This window comes from Aquarana catesbeiana, linkage group LG05 (genome assembly GCF_042186555.1).
Source record: "Aquarana catesbeiana isolate 2022-GZ linkage group LG05, ASM4218655v1, whole genome shotgun sequence".
Taxonomy (NCBI): Eukaryota; Metazoa; Chordata; class Amphibia; order Anura; family Ranidae; genus Aquarana; species Aquarana catesbeiana.
This window is the reverse complement of record NC_133328.1, coordinates 245,881,089-245,901,195: the sequence shown is the minus strand read 5'-3', so window position 1 is coordinate 245,901,195 and position 20,107 is coordinate 245,881,089. Positions and strand designations below refer to the sequence as shown.

General features: G+C 42.1%; 1 protein-coding gene across 1 annotated transcript in view; it reads right to left on the bottom strand.

The window, feature by feature from the left end:
* The window catches only part of SACM1L (SAC1 like phosphatidylinositide phosphatase), a 281,982-nt gene that overhangs the window by 100,195 nt on the left and 161,680 nt on the right, over positions 1-20,107 (bottom strand). Inside the window, exon 12 of the mRNA XM_073630675.1 lies at positions 11,894-11,973. Within this exon, the coding sequence (XP_073486776.1) occupies positions 11,894-11,973 (80 nt within the window). The remainder of the gene's footprint in view (positions 1-11,893; positions 11,974-20,107) is intronic.

Here is a 20,107-nt window from a genome sequence, read left to right as displayed (position 1 = left end):
AGGAATTTCAGATACTTGACCACCTAGGTCCTGCCTTGCTACTGACTGATCTATCAGCAGCAGATTGCCTCGGTATGCCATTACTGCTATACCCTGGGCCTTTACCCCGGGCACGGTGGCTAACCCGAAGGGCCAGACCACCAACCGGAAGAGGTGCTGTTCCCCTGCGAAGTGCAGACAACCTCTGTAGCCCATGCAAATAAACAAATATGCAAATGGCCCGTATGTATATGAGGCAAGTATTAACACCATATGCCTCTATGGAAGCGTGCGTTCATGGAAGCATAAATTCATACAAATATGTTTTAGGCAAGAACAAGAAAAGTGTGCGCTGTATACATGCATACATATAACACGTGTGCTATGGAACAGGCATCTTGCAAGCAAGCATGCGCTTTATGAACGTGTTATGCAACATTACACAACATGTATCCATGCAGACACGTATTCCTATGTGAACATAAGGAATCCTGTATATTTAAGGAAAACCTAAATTAACATGCCTACCTATTAGAGCCTTAGCTCCCCTCTGACCTGGTGTCTGGAGGTTGATTGTATCCTAGGCTAGTAAATGATTGTTGATAGCAAATGAACCAGAGGGAGCTAAAGCAGACAGTGCTATGCTTAAAAGCTTGGTAATTAATGAAGGTTGTGGCAAATGACTTGTTATGCTGCTCCGGGAGACAGAGATCGCCCAACAAAGCTGCCCATGCTCCACTAGGCCTTGGTGTTTTCCAGTTTAATTCAACAACTGTTCACAAATTGTCCCTTGGTACTACTGATAGAGATAGACATGGAGGTTTGTTCTGCATAGCTTTTCCTGAAGGTAAAGGCGAGTGACCTCAATCTGCATAGACTCGCTTGAGTGTCCTAGTAGTGCTTACAAAACCACCAGTATATATAGATTTCCACCTGCATGACTTCTTCCAGTGTTTCAGGTGTGGGATGATTAACCTGAGAAATCCTTGATAGCTTTGAAGGGCACCACTCTAAAGTGGCTATGAAGTGCTGGATCATTCCAGCCAGAGTCTGGGTCCCGTCTCTGGAACAATATTGCTGCTGCAGCTTTAAGTGCATTCTGTTTTGACTTAAATAAACCTATTTCATTTTAAAGTGTTTTAAATATTTTCTTCCTGAAAAGACACCAACTCATGCATAATAAACTGGGGATGAGTAGTTTGGTGTCACCACTCCTTGCAATAAAGAAACATCTAAAACGTATTTACTTGAAGTCTCTATCACAGTGGCACTCTATACCTGTACATGAGATTAATATGCAGTCTATGTGGTTGATTTACTAAACGCAAATATACTGTGCACTACAAGTGCACTTGCTCCAGAGCTTAGTAAATGAGATAAAGCTCCACTTTGTTAAGAATACTCAATTACATGCAAGGAAAAAACAACATTTTTGCTTGTACACGATTGGAAGATAGAAATCAGCAGAGCTTCCCCTCAGATCTAGACCAGGTGCATTTGCAGTGCACAGTATATTTGCCTTTAGTAAATCATCCTTTATGTATACTCTCAAAACAATACCTTTACCATGAGGAATGTAAAATGAACAAAGAGGATTAAATAATTCTCCTAAGCAACAAATGTGGCCTTGTTGTAAGCAGCATTTGTCAGCGCCAGCACTTCTATGTTCCACAGCTAAAAGTGCATCATGATAAGAAGGTCAAAGATGAGGCAATGTAACACTTAAAACCGGAACTACAAGAAGATATAACAAAAAAAAAAAAATTAAACAATGCAGTGATGCATTCATTAAAAATCATTCAGGCTGGGATCACAGTGTTGTGCTGCAGGCAATGCACAAATACATGCATTATGTAGAACTGTGCGAGTGGCAACATTAATTCTTATTTGTGCAATGCACCTTACCAGCACACCTACACTGCATTGCAACTCACAGTTAACCCTTAACATACACTCTGGCTACACATTAGTAGAATAGGCAAGCCCACCCCATTTCAGGGGCTTTACACAGCTTGCATTATTGTGCCACAACCATTTGAATCCAAACTAAAAAGTACTAATTTAGTATAAGCCTCCTGTCATTTCTTTGACAACATTCACACTGGGTAAGGGTGAGGCAGCACTGGAAGCCAATCAGGTTTGCTGACAGGGAACATGCCACCAGAAGGATGACTTCAACAGTAAGGATGAGCTTGGGTTTACTCGGACAGAACCAGGAAGGAAGCTTTCACTCCTGTTCATGGTCATCCAATCAAATGGCCAAATTAGGTCAATGATGTCATGAGCATCTCCACCCCTTTGTGTACATGCAGCTGCAAGGTGGGGGAATGGAATGGTTGCGGATGATTGGGCAGCAGTGATTCGGAGTGATGGCTTTTTTCTGGGTACACTCCGAACCCACTTGCAGACCAAACCTGAGCTCCTTCTCTACTCAGGGAGGTTATTAGGCTGCGGTGCATAACTGTAGCAGAGAAAATCATCAAGCTGGCTGTGCAAATTTCAGGACTGCTAGACAGAAATACAAATCATTTGGAAGGCAAAACTCTTGCATAGGCTTTCAAGTGTGTATTTAGCCATTTCCTTGGAGCTCAGCTTTAAAACTAAAGTTATAGAGCCTTGCAACAATGCATAAAGAAAACAAATGGAGCCCTGAGCAACTGAAAGAGGTAGAGCGACACCAGTACCCTAAGAATTGTATAGCTTTTTAACTTCATTATAAAGTATTAATATACCTTGAACTACCCCTTTTCCCATACCCCACTCATTTTTAGGGCAGACAAGGAGTTTGGGGCTGAGTAATGCTATTCCCAGCTCAACTGCAACATCAGATCCATGCTTGTGAGAGAAACAGAAATGTAATAAAGTTTGTCACAAAGGGAGCGAAAAAGAAAATGGTGCACTTGAATAAAATATTATTCCAAAGTGAAATGACATGATCTGGGGCTCTGAGAGACATGGGGAGTGTTGAGCGTGTATGACAGCTCCTTCCTATATGCTTAAGGCGCATCACCCCTGGCTGGTGGAGCCACCGGAGACGCCGTTCTAAGGACAACGGACACAGAATCGCTTCAGCGATAGCCCCCCTATCCCCACTGCTAGTTGGCATCCAAAGGAGAGAAAGAGCCGGGAGAAAGCAGCCAGGGACGCCGCCACGGAAGCGGAGTGCACCGGCACCGAAGAGTAACTCCTTCACCTCCATGTGACTTCTCCTCTCGGCCAAGAGATGTCGGCCCGAAGACGCCAGGCACTACCTCCCTGTGGAAAGGGTAAGGCACAGACGGGCCCCATGAAAGCATACCTATCGCCCCAGAACATAGAACAAAGCAAGGCAGAACGGAGGCTGTCAGGATATGGAGGGGTGAGGTATGAGGGGTCGGATACCCGAAATAGCCAGACACAAGGTGAGGAGACACCTTTGAAGGGCCAGCGGAGTACAAGGAAGACGGGAGATTTGGCTGAGGGGGGATCGGAGAGAGCTGAGAACGGGGTATGCCATGAGCAAGATAACCAGGAAGTGGTGGGACGGAGTCACAAAGAGAATCGCAGAGATGGCCAAAAGCGGGAAGGTGGGCAAGATACAAGGGGAAATGGGGGACTGGAACCCAGATCTGTGTCAGGGAAGAGGACTGGGGAAGGGGAGCTGCATGGAGGAGATATAGAAGCAGCTAATAGTGACATAGAAGCACAGAAACAGCAACGGTCCCCTATGACCCCCATGATCCATTCCCCCAGCATTGAGCAAGAAATACACCAGCCTGAAACGGTGAAGATAAATTTAGATAAGGAACTCAGAGAGCACCTGAGATCTCTCCCCACTAAAAATGACATACAAATGCTTATTTCTATGGTGGAAGCGTCTTGTAAACAAATGGTTGAAGAGGTCAGGGAGGAAACAACAGCACTGGGACGCAGAGTGGAAGAAATTGAGTTGTCCCAGGATGACATTAAGCAAGCAGTGGTGGACTCTCAGGAAGTAATAAAGGAATATGAGGAAAAATTAAATTCACTGCTAGATCAAACTGATGATCAAGAAAACAGAACACGCAGGCAGAATATTCGTATAAGAGGCTTAAACGATAGAAAGGGGGATGCAGATCTAGTACAATTGGTGACTGAGTTGTTCCGCCAAATACTGGGGGCGCAAGCCCCAGAGACTATTGAAATAGACAGAGTGCATCGCACAACGTCTTTCACCAATCGGGGTGTGGACAGGCCCAGAGATATCATATGTAGACTGCATAAATTTACTTTGAAGGAGTCAATTATGAACGTAGCACGTAAAAATCCAAGGATAGTATATGAAGGGCATCAGATTTCTCTTTATGCGGACTTATCACATCGGACACTAATGCAACGCCGTACAGTCAGACCTTTATTGGAAGCTATGCGAGCGGCAGAAGTGAAATACAGATGGGGATTCCCCTTTAGTGTAAAGGCATCCCGAGATGTCCTGAGAAATAAGGATGACTTAAAAAAATTTACAGAAACTTTGGGTTTACCACCGGTTGATTTTCCAGACTGGAGATTGAATAGATCTAGAGCCCCATTGCCTCGCCCAGAACAATGGAACCAAGTCCCAAGTAGAAGCAGAGGAAGGAGGGATTACAGAGATGGACAAATGTGATCATAGGACTATGGTCAGGGGAGGGGTAGCTGGGTGGGGGAGGGGTGGGCCGGGGGGGGCGTGGGGATTGGGGGGGGCTTTCCCTGCCTGGTTTTCGGTTCCCTTCCCTCCCCACTTGCCTCCCTAATCTCACTGGACCCCTGAGCTGAGATAGCCCTTTAAAGCTGCAAGCGGAGACTTGGCCAGATGTCTGCCCCTGGTCCTTAGAATTAATATTATGTACAGCGTGAACGGCTCCTTCTGCTCTCGGGGCCCCGGAGAATCCGGATTGCCTTAATCCATACCGTAATTCATCTTTGCCCGATAGGAAAGTCCCAAAAGGGGGATAAATTTTTCTGCAGTATTGCAGTTGGGAGGACAATCTCATAGAAGGGAGGTATATCTACGGGGAGATTGATCCACCAATTAGGGGAGATGATAGGAAATATGAGGTGTGTATGTGTGTGTGAGTCTGTTGGAGGAGGGTTGGGTTTGGGGGGGGGGTTGGGGGGGGTTGTTGGGGGGGTGGGAATAAAAGGTTTTTTTTTTTTTTTTTTTTTTTTCTTTTCTCCTTCTTTTCCTCTCCGCCCGACCTGCCCCTCCTCGCTTTTCTCTGTTTTTTTCGCAGTATGTCTCATCCATCCCGGGCATCGTTCACCTTTTGTACCCTCTGGGCGAGGAAAATCCTCTTGGAACATCGGGGAAACAGGTACAGGGGGCTGTATATATTGAATGACAGAACTGAAGATAGTAACATATAATGTAAGAGGCCTAGGAGCTCCAAATAAGAGGGGGCGTCTCTGGTGTGAACTGCGCGGCCAAAGGGTAGATGTTATATTCCTTCAAGAGACGCACTTCACAGCAGGGTCGATCCCCAGATTACCAGGTCATCCATTTAATCAATGGTTTCACTCAACCTCTCCTATCCGTGGAGCTAGAGGTGTCACAATAGCAATTAACAGAACAACTCCTTTCTCACTTGAAGAAGTGGAGAAGGATTTGGAAGGGCGTTTCCTGTGTGTAAAAGGAAGAATAGAGAACCAATTTTACACGTTTGCGTCAATTTATGCCCCTAATACTGGAACAGTAGATTTTATATCAAAAACAATGAAAAAATTGGAAAAGTTGAGGAAAGGCATATTAATACTGGGAGGGGATTTTAACCTCACTCTAGACCCTGAAATGGACACCTCATCTGGTAAGACAGTATTATCTTTTAGAGCACAGAGACATTTAAAAAAGAGTCTTAGAGAGTTACATTTGGTAGATAGCTGGAGGACCCTGCATGGCCGTGAAAGAGACTATAGTTACTATTCAAGAATACATAACACCTATTCACGGATTAATTTATTATTGGTTGATCAATTTGATTTACATCTTGTGAAAACTTCAGTAATTGGCTCAATTACGATATCAGATCATGCGCCAGTCGTGCTGGGCATACGAGTGGGTGACGTATGCAAAAAAGAAAGGAACTGGCGACTAAACGAATCTATTTTGGATGATAAAAGGGCCTTTGAAACCCTGAAGGGGGGTCTGATGTCGTACTTTGAGATCAATAAAACAGATGAGGTGTCCAACCAAGTAGTGTGGGAAGCACATAAAGTGGTTATTAGGGGGGAGATGATTTCGCAGGGGTCACGCCTTAAGAAAGAAAAACAAAAGGAAATCACGGATGTTCTAGAGGAGATACATAAAATCGAGATAAAACATAAAAAAAGTCGGGACCCGGAGGAAGATAATAAGCTGCTAGAGTTGAGGCTGAAGTTAACCAAATGTTTAGATCTGAAACTTAAAAATAAACAGAGATACTTTGCCCATCGCTTTTATGAACAAGGTAGCAAAGGGGGAAAAATGCTAGCGAGACAGTTAAAAAAACTACAGGAATCAAGGCACGTTCATAAATTAACAGCAGGCAATAAACAGGTTACTGACTCCCATAAAATAGCAGCAGAATTCCAAAGGTATTATAGATCCCTATACAGCATAGAGGGGGATAAAAGAAGAGAGGAGGGGGGAGGAAGGAGGCAGGAGATCAGGGAATATTTAAGGACTTCAGAACTACCAGAAATCTCACCCGCAGCACTGCAGGAAATGGAACAACCAATTACAGGGGAGGAGCTGAGTAAAGTGGTGGGAGGACTCGCATTGGGGAAAAGTCCAGGCCCGGACGGTTTTACGAATTTATATTATAAAAAGTTTCTCCCGGAGTTGGCTCAGCCACTTTGTGACTACCTCAACTCTGTAAAAATTTCTAAGCCATTGTCTACAGAAGCATTGATGGCACATGTGACGGTCCTCCCGAAGGAAGGGAGGGATCCGCAAGTGTGCGCTAACTATAGGCCCATCTCCCTCTTGAACTCTGACACGAAGATCCTATCCAAAATCCTGGCTCTCAGGATGCAAGATCATATAGAAACAATAATACAACTAGACCAAACGGGATTTATAAAAGGACGGGAATCCAGAGATAATACAATTCGTGCCTTACAGATATTGCACTGGGCTCAAAATGGACCAGAGCGAATTCCAAGGGTCTTGATCTCTATGGATGCTGAAAAAGCATTTGATAGGGTTGGTTGGGTCTTCTTGTCGGAGGTTCTGAGGGGGGTGGGCCTGGGAGAACGTATGATGGGATGGGTTCTGGCATTGTATAATAAACCCAGAGCAAGGGTCAAGGTAAACGGAGTGTTATCAGAGAGTTTTGAGATTCGGAATGGGACCAGACAGGGGTGCCCATTGTCACCCCTGCTGTTTGCCTTGATCCTTGAACCCTTTCTATGTAGAATAAGGAGGAATGGAAGGATTAACGGGATTCGTATTGGGGCTGTTGAGCATAAGGTGTCGGCTTACGCGGACGACCTTCTATTTTACTTGTCCAAACCAAGGGAATCCCTAGAGGAAGTGATGGGGGAAATAGAGAGGTTTGGAGCCTTATCTAACTTTAAGATAAACCCGGAAAAATCAATTCTGATGCCAAGCCATGTCCCCTCCAAGACTAGGACGGCCATACAAGCTAACTTTCCTTTTATTTGGAATATGGACTCTTTGAGATATCTGGGGATAAATTTAACAGCGAACTTAAAGAAGCTATATGAGCTCAATTATGGGGCATTATTAGCAAATATACAGAGTGACCTGAAAAGCTGGAAAGGACTTTTGATGACCTGGTTTGGAAGAGTGAATGTAATAAAAATGAATGTCTTACCGAGAATTATTTATATACTATACACTATCCCTATAACACTCCCACAGATTTTTTTTAAGCAGATAAAAAGGGCTCTCACGAAATTTGTATGGGGGGATAAACATCCAAGAATATCATATGAAATACTCAGGAGACAGAAAGAGGAGGGAGGGCTGGGATTACCAGACGTGAATTTATATTACAAAGCCATGGCGCTAGTCCGAATTTTAAACTGGCGTCATGACACTGCAAATAAGATATGGGTAAATCTGGAAAAGACGATAGCTGGCAGAGATTTGGAAGGAGCACCATGGATCCCAACTGCGAATAGGGGATTGTCGGAATGGACATCACCTATGACTAAAACAACGTTATCAGTATGGGACAAGGCGAACGCTCTAGGTAAAATTGCGCCTATGATTTCCCCGTTGGCTCCACTTGAGGGATTCCCTTGGTTTGAACCAGGGGAGGACAAGAAGAATTTAGAAGGGTGGGGAAGAGAAGGAGGAGTAACTTGTGCGAGGATAGCGCCATCGGGTAAACTGATCCCTCTAAAGGACCTGATAGAGGAATGGGGGGATATCCCGATGTCTTTGTGGAGATACTTCCAAATTACAGATTTTTATAATAAAAGGAAGTCCCTGATTAGACCTCTGAATACCCTCACTGTCTTCGAATCTTGGAATTTGAAAATCCCAGAAACTAAACATCTTTTGTCGAGGATGTATAAGTTATTACTCAACATCAATAGTACGACAACCCCCTATTTTATTAAGGAATGGGAGAGAGAATTAGGGGGGAGGTTCTCAACTTTACAGGTAAAGAGACTGTTTAAAACTACCCATACCTCCTCAATAAGCTCACACACCCAGGAGATGGCTTATAAATTTCTGGTCAGATGGTACCGTACCCCTGTCCGCATAGCACAAATGCTCCCAAAGGAAGAGGCACGGTGTTGGAGGGGATGTGAGGAGAGAGGCACATATCTCCACATATGGTGGACGTGCCCAAAAATTAAAAAATTTTGGGAGGCGTTGGCTCCCTGGATCAGGAAGATGGCGGAAAAACATATAGAATTTTCAGCATTTCACTTCTTGTTCCATGGGATGCCAACACCGAACAAAGTATATAAAAAGAGTATCATCCCCCACCTGTTGAATGCAGCAAAGGCACTGGTGCCAAGGTATTGGAAGAATAGTAGATGCCCAACAATATTAGATTGGAAAAAAGAAGTAGATAAAATAATGGAAGCGGAAGAATGGGTACACAGAATTAAGGATAAACAGGAGGAGTTTGATGAAATATGGAAGGTATGGAAACAACAATCAAATGAGATAGTATAAACAGGAAGAAAGTAATTTGATGGATTAGGGCAGCTAGACTAAAATGGGGGTGAAAGGACCTAAATATTAGCAGAGGATGCCCGGGATAAGGATGAGAACAATGAACGAGGAATGAGTTAAGGCATGGCCTGCTCATGCACCCGAGAATGGAGAGGAGTAAGGGGAGGGGAGGGGTTTGAGTTGGGGGGGGGGGTTAGATGGAGTTTTTTTTTTTTTTTTTTTTTTTTTTTTTTTGTAAGAAGTAACGGTAGTGGGGAAGAGGTAATTTTGGAACTTTTCTGAATTGTGTTTGACACTGGGAAATTTGATGTGTGGGGTTGTGGGTTTTTCCCTCCCTTTGTTATTTTTTTTTTTTTTTTTTTTTTTTTTTTTCTTCTCAGTCACAAGGGAGGAAAGAGATTATTGTTCTCGGATTAGGGGGGGGGGGGTGAGGGAGGGGGGAGAATAACATATGGAGGTGAAATAGTGTGAACACAAAGAAAGGAATGAAAATAGAATCACAGGGGTAATTAGAGAAGGAATGTTTTTTTTTTTTTTTTTTTTTTTTTTTTTTATTCAAAGGCAAGAAGCAATGGTAATGGGGAAGGTAATTTTGGAATTATGTGTGATATTGGGAAATTTGATGTGTGGGGTTGTGCCCTTGGGGTTCCCCTTTTTTTTTTATTTAAGGCAGGAAGTAATAAGTAATGGTAGTGGGGTAGAGGTAATTTGGAATTTTTTTGAATTGAGTTTGACACTGGGAAATTTGATGTGTGGGGTTGTGGGTTTTTCCCTTTTTTTTTTTCTCACAAGGGAGGTAAGAGATTATTGTTCGCGGAACAGGGGGGGGGGGGGGGTGAGGGTGGGGGGAGAATAACACATGGAGGTGAAATAATGTGAACACAAAGAAAGGAAGGAAAATAGAATCACAGGGGTAATTAGAGGAGAAATGTTTGCTCAAAGGCAAGAAGCAATGGTAATGGGGAAGGTAATTTTGGAATTATGTGTGACACTGGGAAATTTGATGTGTGGGGTTGTGGGTTTTTCCCCTTTTTTTTTTTTTTTCTCATAAGGGAGGTAAGAGATTATTGTTCGCGGAACAGGGGGGGGGGGGGGGGTGAGGGTGGGGGGAGAATAACATATGGAGGTGAAATAATGTGAACACAAAGAAAGGAAGGAAAATAGAATCACAGGGGTAATTAGAGGAGGAATGTTTGCTCAAAGGCAAGAAGCAATGGTAATGGGGAAGGTAATTTTGGAATTATGTGTGACACTGGGAAATTTGATGTGTGGGGTTGTGGGTTTTTCCCCCTTTTTTTTTTTTTTTTGGGGGAGGGGGGGAGGGAGATATCCAACAGGAAGTGTGTGTATATACAATTTGTATATAGTATGTAAATATTATGAAAGGTTTTGTAATATTTTAAAGACTGGAATGTAATAAAAGCATAATAAAATATTAATAATAAAAAAAAAAAAAAAAAAAAAGAAATGACATGATCTACAGGTGAAAGAAAGTGGTAAATCAGAAAAGGTTTGAGAGTAAAAGAATACATACAAGAGATTATTGTTATTATACAGGATTTATATAGCGCCAACAGTTTGTGCAGCACTTTACAACATGAGGGCAGACAGTACACTTACAATACAAATCAAGACAGGAGGGATCAGAGGGCCCTGCTCGTTAGAGCTTACAATCTAGAAGGGAGGGTCAAGTGGAAACAAAAAGGTAATAACTGTGGGGGATGAGCTGATGAAGAAAATGAAAATACAGTTGTTAGGTGTGGGTAGGGTAGGCTTCTCTGAAGAGAAGGGTTTTCAGGGATCGTCTAAAAGCTAATAAAGTAGGAGATAAGTGAACAGATTGGGGTAGGGCATTCCATAGGATTGGAGAGGCTTTGGAAAAGTCCGGGAGGCGAGCATGGGAGGAGGTGACGAGGGAGCTAGAGAGCAGGAGGTCTTGAGAGGAACGAAGAGATCGAGTAGGTTGGTATTTAGAGACTAGGCTAGTGATGTAGCTGGCGGTGAAATTGTGGATGGCAGAGTAGAGAAGAGAAGGGTTGAGATGACGTAGGTTTCTGCAGGTAACTTTTAGGCGGTTGGAGGGAGAGGAGGTGGAGGAGAGGGAGAGAGTGAAACTAATAAGGTGGTGATCAGAGAGAGGGAATGGATAGTTAGAGAGGTTGCATAGAGTGCAAAGGTGAGAGAAAACGAGGTCAAGGGTATTGCCTTCGGAGTGAGCAGGAGCATGTATCCACTGCTTCTGGTCAAAGGAGGAAGTTAGGCTGAGAAGTTTGGAAGGGGCAGGAGTGTTAGTATTAATAGAGATGTTGAAGTCCCCGAGAATGATTGTGGGGATTTCAGAGGAAGGAAAGTAGGGTAGCCAGGCAGAGAAGTCATCAAGAAAGGTTGATACTGGTCCAGGGGCCTGTAGATCAAGGCTATCCTTAGAGAAATTTGAGCAAAAAGATGAATGCAAAAGATGATTTTAACAATTGTGAGGCTAAAACCTAAAAAGTAATGTGGATAAACAATAATTGAGTCAGGAGATGCCCTGTTGATTGAAATATGCTACCTGGAGGATGGTTAGATTGTTAAATCATTCCCTGCATCTGGGGGTCATGCAACCTTGCAAACGACTATAGAGCTGCCTCGTGTCTGTCTTGGGTCACATTGATAGAAAAATGGTTCCAACTATGAATGCACTGTACATTGTTCTGTGCCTCATTAAATAAAAAAACAAGTTTAAACTTATATGTAAAAATGCACACGCAAACTATGACAGTAGAAAAAAAAAAAACTGACCTAACCATCCCATTTCCAAGGCCTGTCACCATTTGTGCAAATGTTTGTTCCAGTGGTTTTTCTGACCCTTTCTGGTTAACCTATAAAAGTAAACCAAAACAAAATCAACAATATTTCATGTATATTTTTACTATTATAAATACTGCAGGTCTTACAAATAGAAGTTGGAGGAAGGGAAGTTAATAGGCTGAATATAGTAACCAATCAAATACCAGCTCATAAAACAATAACAGTCTCTAACTATAATAAGCAAAACATCTGCTTTTCCTATATTTGAATTTCAAACTTTTAAAATGCTGCCGCTCGTAGTAAATATACTGCGAGAAGGCAACAGGTTGCAGGCATGGCATCGTACATGTATGAATAAATATAATAGAATTGGTCCCAAGATGGAGCCTTGGGGTACCCCACTTACCACTCCAGACCAGTCTGAGTACACGTTATTTATCACCACCCTTTGGAAATGCCCCTATACTATACCAGTTTCTATTCATGAAAAAAACTCTATGGTTCATGCCTACAGACCTCAGTTTGTAGATTAAGCATTTATGGGGAACTGTATTAAATGCTTTTGCAAAATCCAGATACACCACGTCCACAGGCCTTCCCCTATCTGGATGGCAGCTCACTTCCTCATAGAATGTTAACAGATTGGTCCGGCAGCAATGACCCTCCATAAACTGATGCCGATTACTGCTAATGATACTGTTTTCATCAGCAAATTCTTGGATATAGTCCCTAATCATCTCCTCCAATAGTTTACATATTATTTATGTTAGGCTGACTGGCCTGTAGTTTCCAGGTATATGTCGCTGCTCTTTTTTGAATATTGGTACCACATGGGCTTTTCTCCAATCAGCTGGTACCATTCCTGTCAATATGCTGTCCATAAAGATTAGGAATAATGGTCTGGCTATAACCTGACTGAGATCCTTGAGGACTCTTGGGTGTAAGCCATCCAGCCCTGGTGATTTATTTGTGTTAAGCTTTTCTAGTCTTTACTGGACACTGGCTTCTGTTAGCCACAAGGGTACATCCTGCGATGTGTTACTAACAATACAGTCGTGGTAGGTATACCCCTCCTTTTCCTGTGTAAAAATTAAAAACTTGATATTTATATTTACTTTAGTTTATATATATATATATATATATATATATATATATATATATATATATATATATATATATATATAAAAAAATTAAAGCGGTGATCAAATACCACCAAAAGAAAGCTCTATTTGTGTGAAAAATACTAAATTTTATTTGCGTAGTGTTGCATGACCACATAATTGCCAGATAAAGTAGCACAGTACCAAATAGCAAAAAATGCCCTGGTCATGGAAGGGGTAAAACCTTCCGAAGGTCAAGTAGTTAACCACTTCAGCCCCGGACCATTTGGCTGCCTAAAGACCAGAGGACTTTTTACAACTTGGCACTGCGCTGCTTTAACCGGTAATTGTGCGGTCATGCAATGTTGTACCCAAACAAAAATTGAATCATTTTTTTCCCCCACAAATAGAGCTTTCTTTTTATGGTATTTGATTGGCTCTGCGATTTTTATTTTTGCGATATAAACGGAAAAAGACAGAAAATTTTGAAAAAAAAGATATTTTCTACTTTTTTTTTTTTTTTTTTATAAGAAAAATACAATAAATTCAATTCTAGTCATACATTTAGGCCGAAATGTATTCAGCCACATGTCTTTGGTAAAAAAAAAAAAAATGTCAATAAGCATATATTTATTGGTTTGCGCAAAAGTTATTTTGTTTTAACAGAGAAGTTTTTATTTTCTTACACAAAAACAAGACAGTACAAACATAGCGAGTATCATACAAAGGATCTGACATCTGGTGATTAGTTATATGACAGTAGTAATGCATATGTACGAATTAAACAGCTCCACCAAGACGATGTACAGGATGTTAGAGGTGTACAATATATACAGATAAATATTATAAGGCAAGTGCTAAAATAGGGGGTGATCCTACAGTGATTATACTGAGATGGGAGCAGACAAAGTGAACTAGCCTATTGGGCCCCCCCCCCTGTCCTGAGGGGAGGGAAACAGGGGGCGGGGGAACAGTCCCCACCCCTGGTCAACTCGAGTAGGATATAACCCTGAAAACGAGAAGGAGAGGGTAGCCCCAATCTCTCGCCGATAGGAGTGGGACTCTTTTTTTTTTTTTTTTTTAACAAAGTAAGGAGTGGGACTCTTAGGGAAGAATTCCACTAGTGAGATTCATCCTCAGTCGGGGGTCAGCCACATGCATCAATCCAACTGGACCATACTTTATCATATTTCTGTGGACAGTTTCTACTGTCATAGGTGATACGGTATAGTGGTAGCACAATTAACGTTTTTTGCCATGCTTCCCTAGTTGGGGCCTCCCTTTGTTTCCATTTAAGGAGTATTTCCCTTCTTGCATAAAATAACGAGTATGTTAGGCATAATTTAATATATCGGTCCCCTTCTATATCTTCCAAATTACTCAATAGTAGGGTTAGAGGGTCTAGTGGTATCGTAACTCCACAAACCGTTCCTAAAGTTAAGACGAAGGGGCTAAGACCAGGATAGATTTTCGCTAGCCTTTGTGGCGTATAGTAAGCCCTATGTATAAATTTCAATTGAATAAATCTATCCTTAGCTGCGATCATAGATGGTAGAAGTGTAGTTAGACACTCCTCCTCTCCCAAGAAAGGGATATCCTCCTGCCACTTGGCCATCGATCTATTATTCTTAACCTCATGGGCTACTGTTAGGTAGAGGTATAGGGAGGAAAGAGGTTTGTCCAGCATCCCCGAGGTCAGAAGGCGCTTGATTGAATCAGGCACAAGCGTTATCTGAGAAGGGAATTGGGCCCGTAGGGCATGTTGTAACTGCCAGTATCTAAATAGGAAAGTTCTCGGTAGGTTATGAGCTATTTGTAATTCGCGGAACAAAATTATGACCCCCCTGTGGCATGACTTGTCTTAATGTGGTGATACCCCTCTTGGCCCAGGTTGCCGGATCCGGGATAGTAAAGAGATGAGGGAGCATGGGATTAGCCCAAAGTGGTGTGTGGGGGGAAATATGTGCCTGTTTCAGGAGGGATGCCCTAGATGATTTCCGTACCTGAATTGTGGTTTTCATAGGAACTGCAGGGTCAGCTCTCGGCCCCCTGTATGGCAAATTGGACAGTGCTGCATGTGACTCTAGTAGGGCCGCCTCCAGAGTGACTGCAGGATTCTGCCGAGGTTGCGAGAACCACCACCTCACCGTCACCAGGACTGCCACCCAATAATACATCAGAAAATTAGGCAGTGCCAGGCCACCTCCAGACAGTGGGAGGTAAAGTATAGTTTTTGCTACCCTTGGGGGTATCCCTGCCCATATGAAGGAGATCACCATACTTTCCAACCGGGGAAAAAAGGACCTGGGGATGGGGGTTGGGGTGTTTCTGAAATAATAGAGAAATTTTGGTAAATAAATAATTTTTAGGAGGTTGCCTCTACCTACTGGGGTTAAGGGAAGAGATCTCCAGGTGGAGCACCGCTGCTGGAGCTGGGTCAACAGAGGGAATACATTTTTACCCAGGTAGCCTGTCATTTCATTCCCTATTTTCACCCCCAGATAGGTAAACTCGTCTACCCATTTCAAAGGGGTTCCTGTATCTATCTGTGGCATTGACTGGCAGAGGGGAAAAAGGACCGATTTATTCCAATTTATTCGGATGCCAGAAAAACGGCCAAATTTTTCAAACGCCACAAGGGCTGCTCTCAGGGAGTCAGAGGCATCTGCTAAATAGAGGATAGAGTCATCAGCATATAAAGAGATCTTTTCTATCACTGGGCCCACCTGTATTCCTTTAACTAATTCATCTGCTCTAAGGAGGATGGCTAATGGCTCGAGTGCTAAGGCAAACAGGGCCAGAGAGAGAGGGCACCCCTGTCTTGTAACATATAACATAATCACAAATATATGAAAAAATCGCAAATATTTAAAAACTGTGTTCCTCCAGTTATACAAATCCACTGTAAGTGGTGCAATACCTCCAAGGTAAACTAAGCAACAATTGTGTATAGATATACTAAAAATGCATTTGCGAATAGTAATCAATCCAAATTAGTGCCAATAAATAAATAAATTATTAAACATATAACATAGATTTATGCGCTCTGATACAAAGTTCAATCAATGTGAGAAAATAATTTTTTGTGCTAAAAAACCAATGTGAAAAAAATTGCTACCAAATCGCTAAAAAAATCGCATATATATATAAAATCGCAAATTTATGAAAAAATCGCTAATATTTAAAAACTGTGTTCCTCCAGTTATACAAATCCACTGGAAGTGGTGCGATATCTCCAAAGTAAACTAAGCAACAATTGTGTATAGATATACTAAAAATGCATTTGCAAATACTGTAGTAATCAATCCAAATTAGTGCCAATAAATAAATAAATTAGATATATTCCCTGTGATAAGTATTGAATCCTCCATAATAAAACATAAATAAATGATATGCTTATAAAGGTGCAATATATATACAATTGATGAGTATAAATAGATAAATAGTGCCAATAGAATCTGATTAAATATAGATGATTAAATTCATGAGATAGGATAAGTAACAGGCGACAGGTCAATCCTCAGTAATCTGGGATATCTGGATTCCTGCAGTACTTATTTGTTCACCCTCTGAGCTATTTCTTCCACAGCCACAATGAATGGTAATTTTCTCCGTATCAAGTGGTTTTATGTAAAATAAACAAAGAGAGAAAACATTGCGCAATATTGTTACAATAAAAGTTCACAGGCAAAACAGCACAGTGATACACTCACGTGTGCCTGACTTGTTTTAGGCATGCAGATAAGCAGATAGGCAGATCTCAGCTGGCTTGTAAGGACAAGGCTTGCTACGCAAGCTGCTGCTGCTTGATACAATATATTCAGCAGACTGTGTCCTAGGCTCCTCCCACGCTTTGCATCACTGACATGTGAAAGCTTGCGTAGCAAGCCTTGTCCTTACAGGCCAGCTGAGATCTGCCTATCTGCTTATTATTTATTTATTTATTGGCACTAATTTGGATTGATTACTATTTGCAAACGCATTTTTAGTATATCTATACACAATTGTTGCTTAGTTTACTTTGGAGATATCGCACCACTTCCAGTGGATTTGTATAACTGGAGGAACACAGTTTTTAAATATTTGCGATTTTTTCATATATTTGCGATTTTATATATATGCGATTTTTTAGCGATTTGGTAGTAATTTTTTTTCACATTGGTTTTTTAGCACAAAAAATTCTTTTCTCACATTGATTGAACTTTGTATCAGAGTGCATCAATCTATGTTATATGTTTTAATTTTTAGGGGATTCTGACCACTATATAATTGATAGCAGCTTGATATCATTGTCAATCTAACAATTTTTATTTAATTAATTGCACGTGCATTCACATACATTTGATTTACACTTATTTGATTGTATATGTCACGCTAAAACATTATTGCGCTTGGTGTTTTTGTTTATTTACGCCCCTGTCTTGTGCTTCTCCCCAGCTGAAACACCTCTGACAGGATCCCATTAGTGCGGATGCGGGCTCTGGGTTGGGCATAGAGCATTTGGAGCCAGGTCAAGAATCTAGGCCAGAATCCAAATTTAGAAAGAACCGCCCAAAGGTAGCCCCACTCGACTGAATCAAAAGCTTTCTCCGCGTCGAGTGAGGTCACTACTCCCGGTCTATCAGAGGAGGCAATAGCTATATGTGTGTGTAATCGGCAAATATTTATGTCTGTTCCCCTGCCTGGTATGAATCCTGTCTGGTCTGGATGTATCAGGGCCGTAATGACTGTATTTAGACTGTTAGCCAGGATTTTTGCAAGGATTTTTGTGTCTACATTCAGGAGGGAAATGGGACGGTAGGAAGAGCATAGAGTCGGGTCTTTTCCGGCTTGGGGATAACTACTATCACCACCTCATGCATTGAGTCAGAAGAAGGCCCTCTTCGAAGGACTTAGCGAATAGGGATTGGAGTCTAGGGGCCAGTTGTTCTGCATACATTTTATAAAATTCCACAGGGAAACCATCAGGTCCCGGTGTCTTACCTGTCTGCATCATCTTAAGAGCATTTTGGATTTCTTCTATTTTAATAGGGGCATCTAGTGTATCAGCATAAATTGGGGTAAGGGTTGGTATATCAATATCCTCAAGATAGGCTAATAGATCCTCTGAATCATAGGCAACTTGGGAGCTGTATAGTGTTTGGTAGTATGAGGCAAATTCCCGGTTAATTCCCTCAGGCGTGGAGCTGAAAGAACCATTCCCAGCCTGAATCTGACCTATGGTCATGCCCACTGATTGCTCCTTTGAGAGCAGGCTAACAGGCGACCAGTCCTCTCCCCCTGTTCAAATATCCTCTGCATTTGATGGAGGAGCTTCTTCTGTGTCAGAGCTGTCCTCAGCATAAGAACCTCTCGCAGAAGGGATTGCAATCTGGCATAAGTCTGTGGGTCTGGGGATCTAACGTATAAAGCCTCCTGTCTCTGTGCTTCTACTTCAAGGGCTGTGAGATCTTTTCTACGTGTCCTACGGACTTGCCCTATAATGGTCTGGTACTGTGCACAAAAGTTATAGCGTCTACAAACTAGGGTACATTTTCTGGAATTTACACAGCTTTTAGTTTATGACTGAATATCTCGTTTCTTGAGGTGCTAAAATGGCAGGGCAGTACAAACTGCCCCCAAATGACCCCATTTTGGAGAGTAGACACCCCAAGGAAATTGCTGAGAGGCATGTTGAGCACATTGAATATTTAATTTTTTTGTCCCAAGTGATTGAAAAATGACAAAAAAAAAAGATTTTTTAGTTGTCACTAAATTATATATTGCGCAAACATGCCATGGACATATGTGGAATTACACCCCAAAATACATTCTGCTGCTTCTCCTGAGTATGGGGATACCATATGTGTGAGACTTTTTGGGAGCCTAGCTGCGTACGGGACCTCGAAAACCAAGCACCGCCTTCAGGCTTTCTAAGGGCGTAAATTTTTGATTTCACTCCTCACTACCTATCACAGTTTCAAAGGCCATAAATTGCCAAGATAGCACAACCCCCCCCCCCCCAAATGACCCCATTTTGGAAAGTAGACACCCCAAGCTATTTGCTGAGAGGCATGGTGAGTATTTTGCAGCTCTCATTTGTTTTTGAAAATGAAGAAAGAAAAAGAAAAAGAAAATTTTTTTTTTCTTTTTTCAATTTTCAAAACTTTGTGACAAAAAGCGAGATCTGCAAAATACTCACCATACCTCTCAGCAAATAGATTGGGGTGTCTACTTTCCAAAATGGGGTCATTTGGGGGGGGGGGGGGGGTGCCATCTGGGCATTCCATGGCCTCCGAAACTGTGATAGGCAGTGAGGAAAAGCAAAAGCCAAAAAAAAGCAAGAGCATTTGACACAGTTCCCCATAAACGTTTACTGTACAAAATAAGGTCCGTTGGCATGGACCATAGGGTGAGTACATGGATTGAAAACTGGCTACAAGGGCGAGTTCAGAGGGTGGTGATAAATGGGGAGTACTCAGAATGGTCAGGGGTGGGTAGTGGGGTTCCCCAGGGTTCTGTGCTGGGACCAATCCTATTTAATTTGTTTATAAACGACCTGGAGGATGGGATAAACAGTTCAATCTCTGTATTTGCAGACGATACTAAGCTAAGCAGGGCAATAACTTCAGGATGTGGAAACCTTGCAAAAAGACCTGAACAAATTAATGGGGTGGGCGACTACATGGCAAATGTTCAATGTAGAAAAATGTAAAATAATGCATTTGGGTGGCAAAAATATGAATGCAATCTATACACTGGGGGGAGAACCTCTGGGGGAATCTAGGATGATAGGCTCAGCAATGGCATGCAATGCCAAGCAGCTGCTAATAAAGCAAACAGAATAATGGCATGCATTAAAAGGGGGATCAACGCAAGAGATAAAACGATAATTCTCCCACTCTACAAGGCTCTGGTCCGGCCGCACCTGGAGTATGCTGTCCAGTTCTGGGCACCAGTCCTCAGGAAGGATGTACTGGAAATGGAGCGAGTACAAAGAAGGGCAACAAAGCTAATAAAGGGTCTGGAGGATCTTAGTTATGAGGAAAGGTTGCAAGCACTGAACTTATTCTCTCTGGAGAAGAGACGTTTGAGATGGGATATGATTTCAATTTACAAATACTGT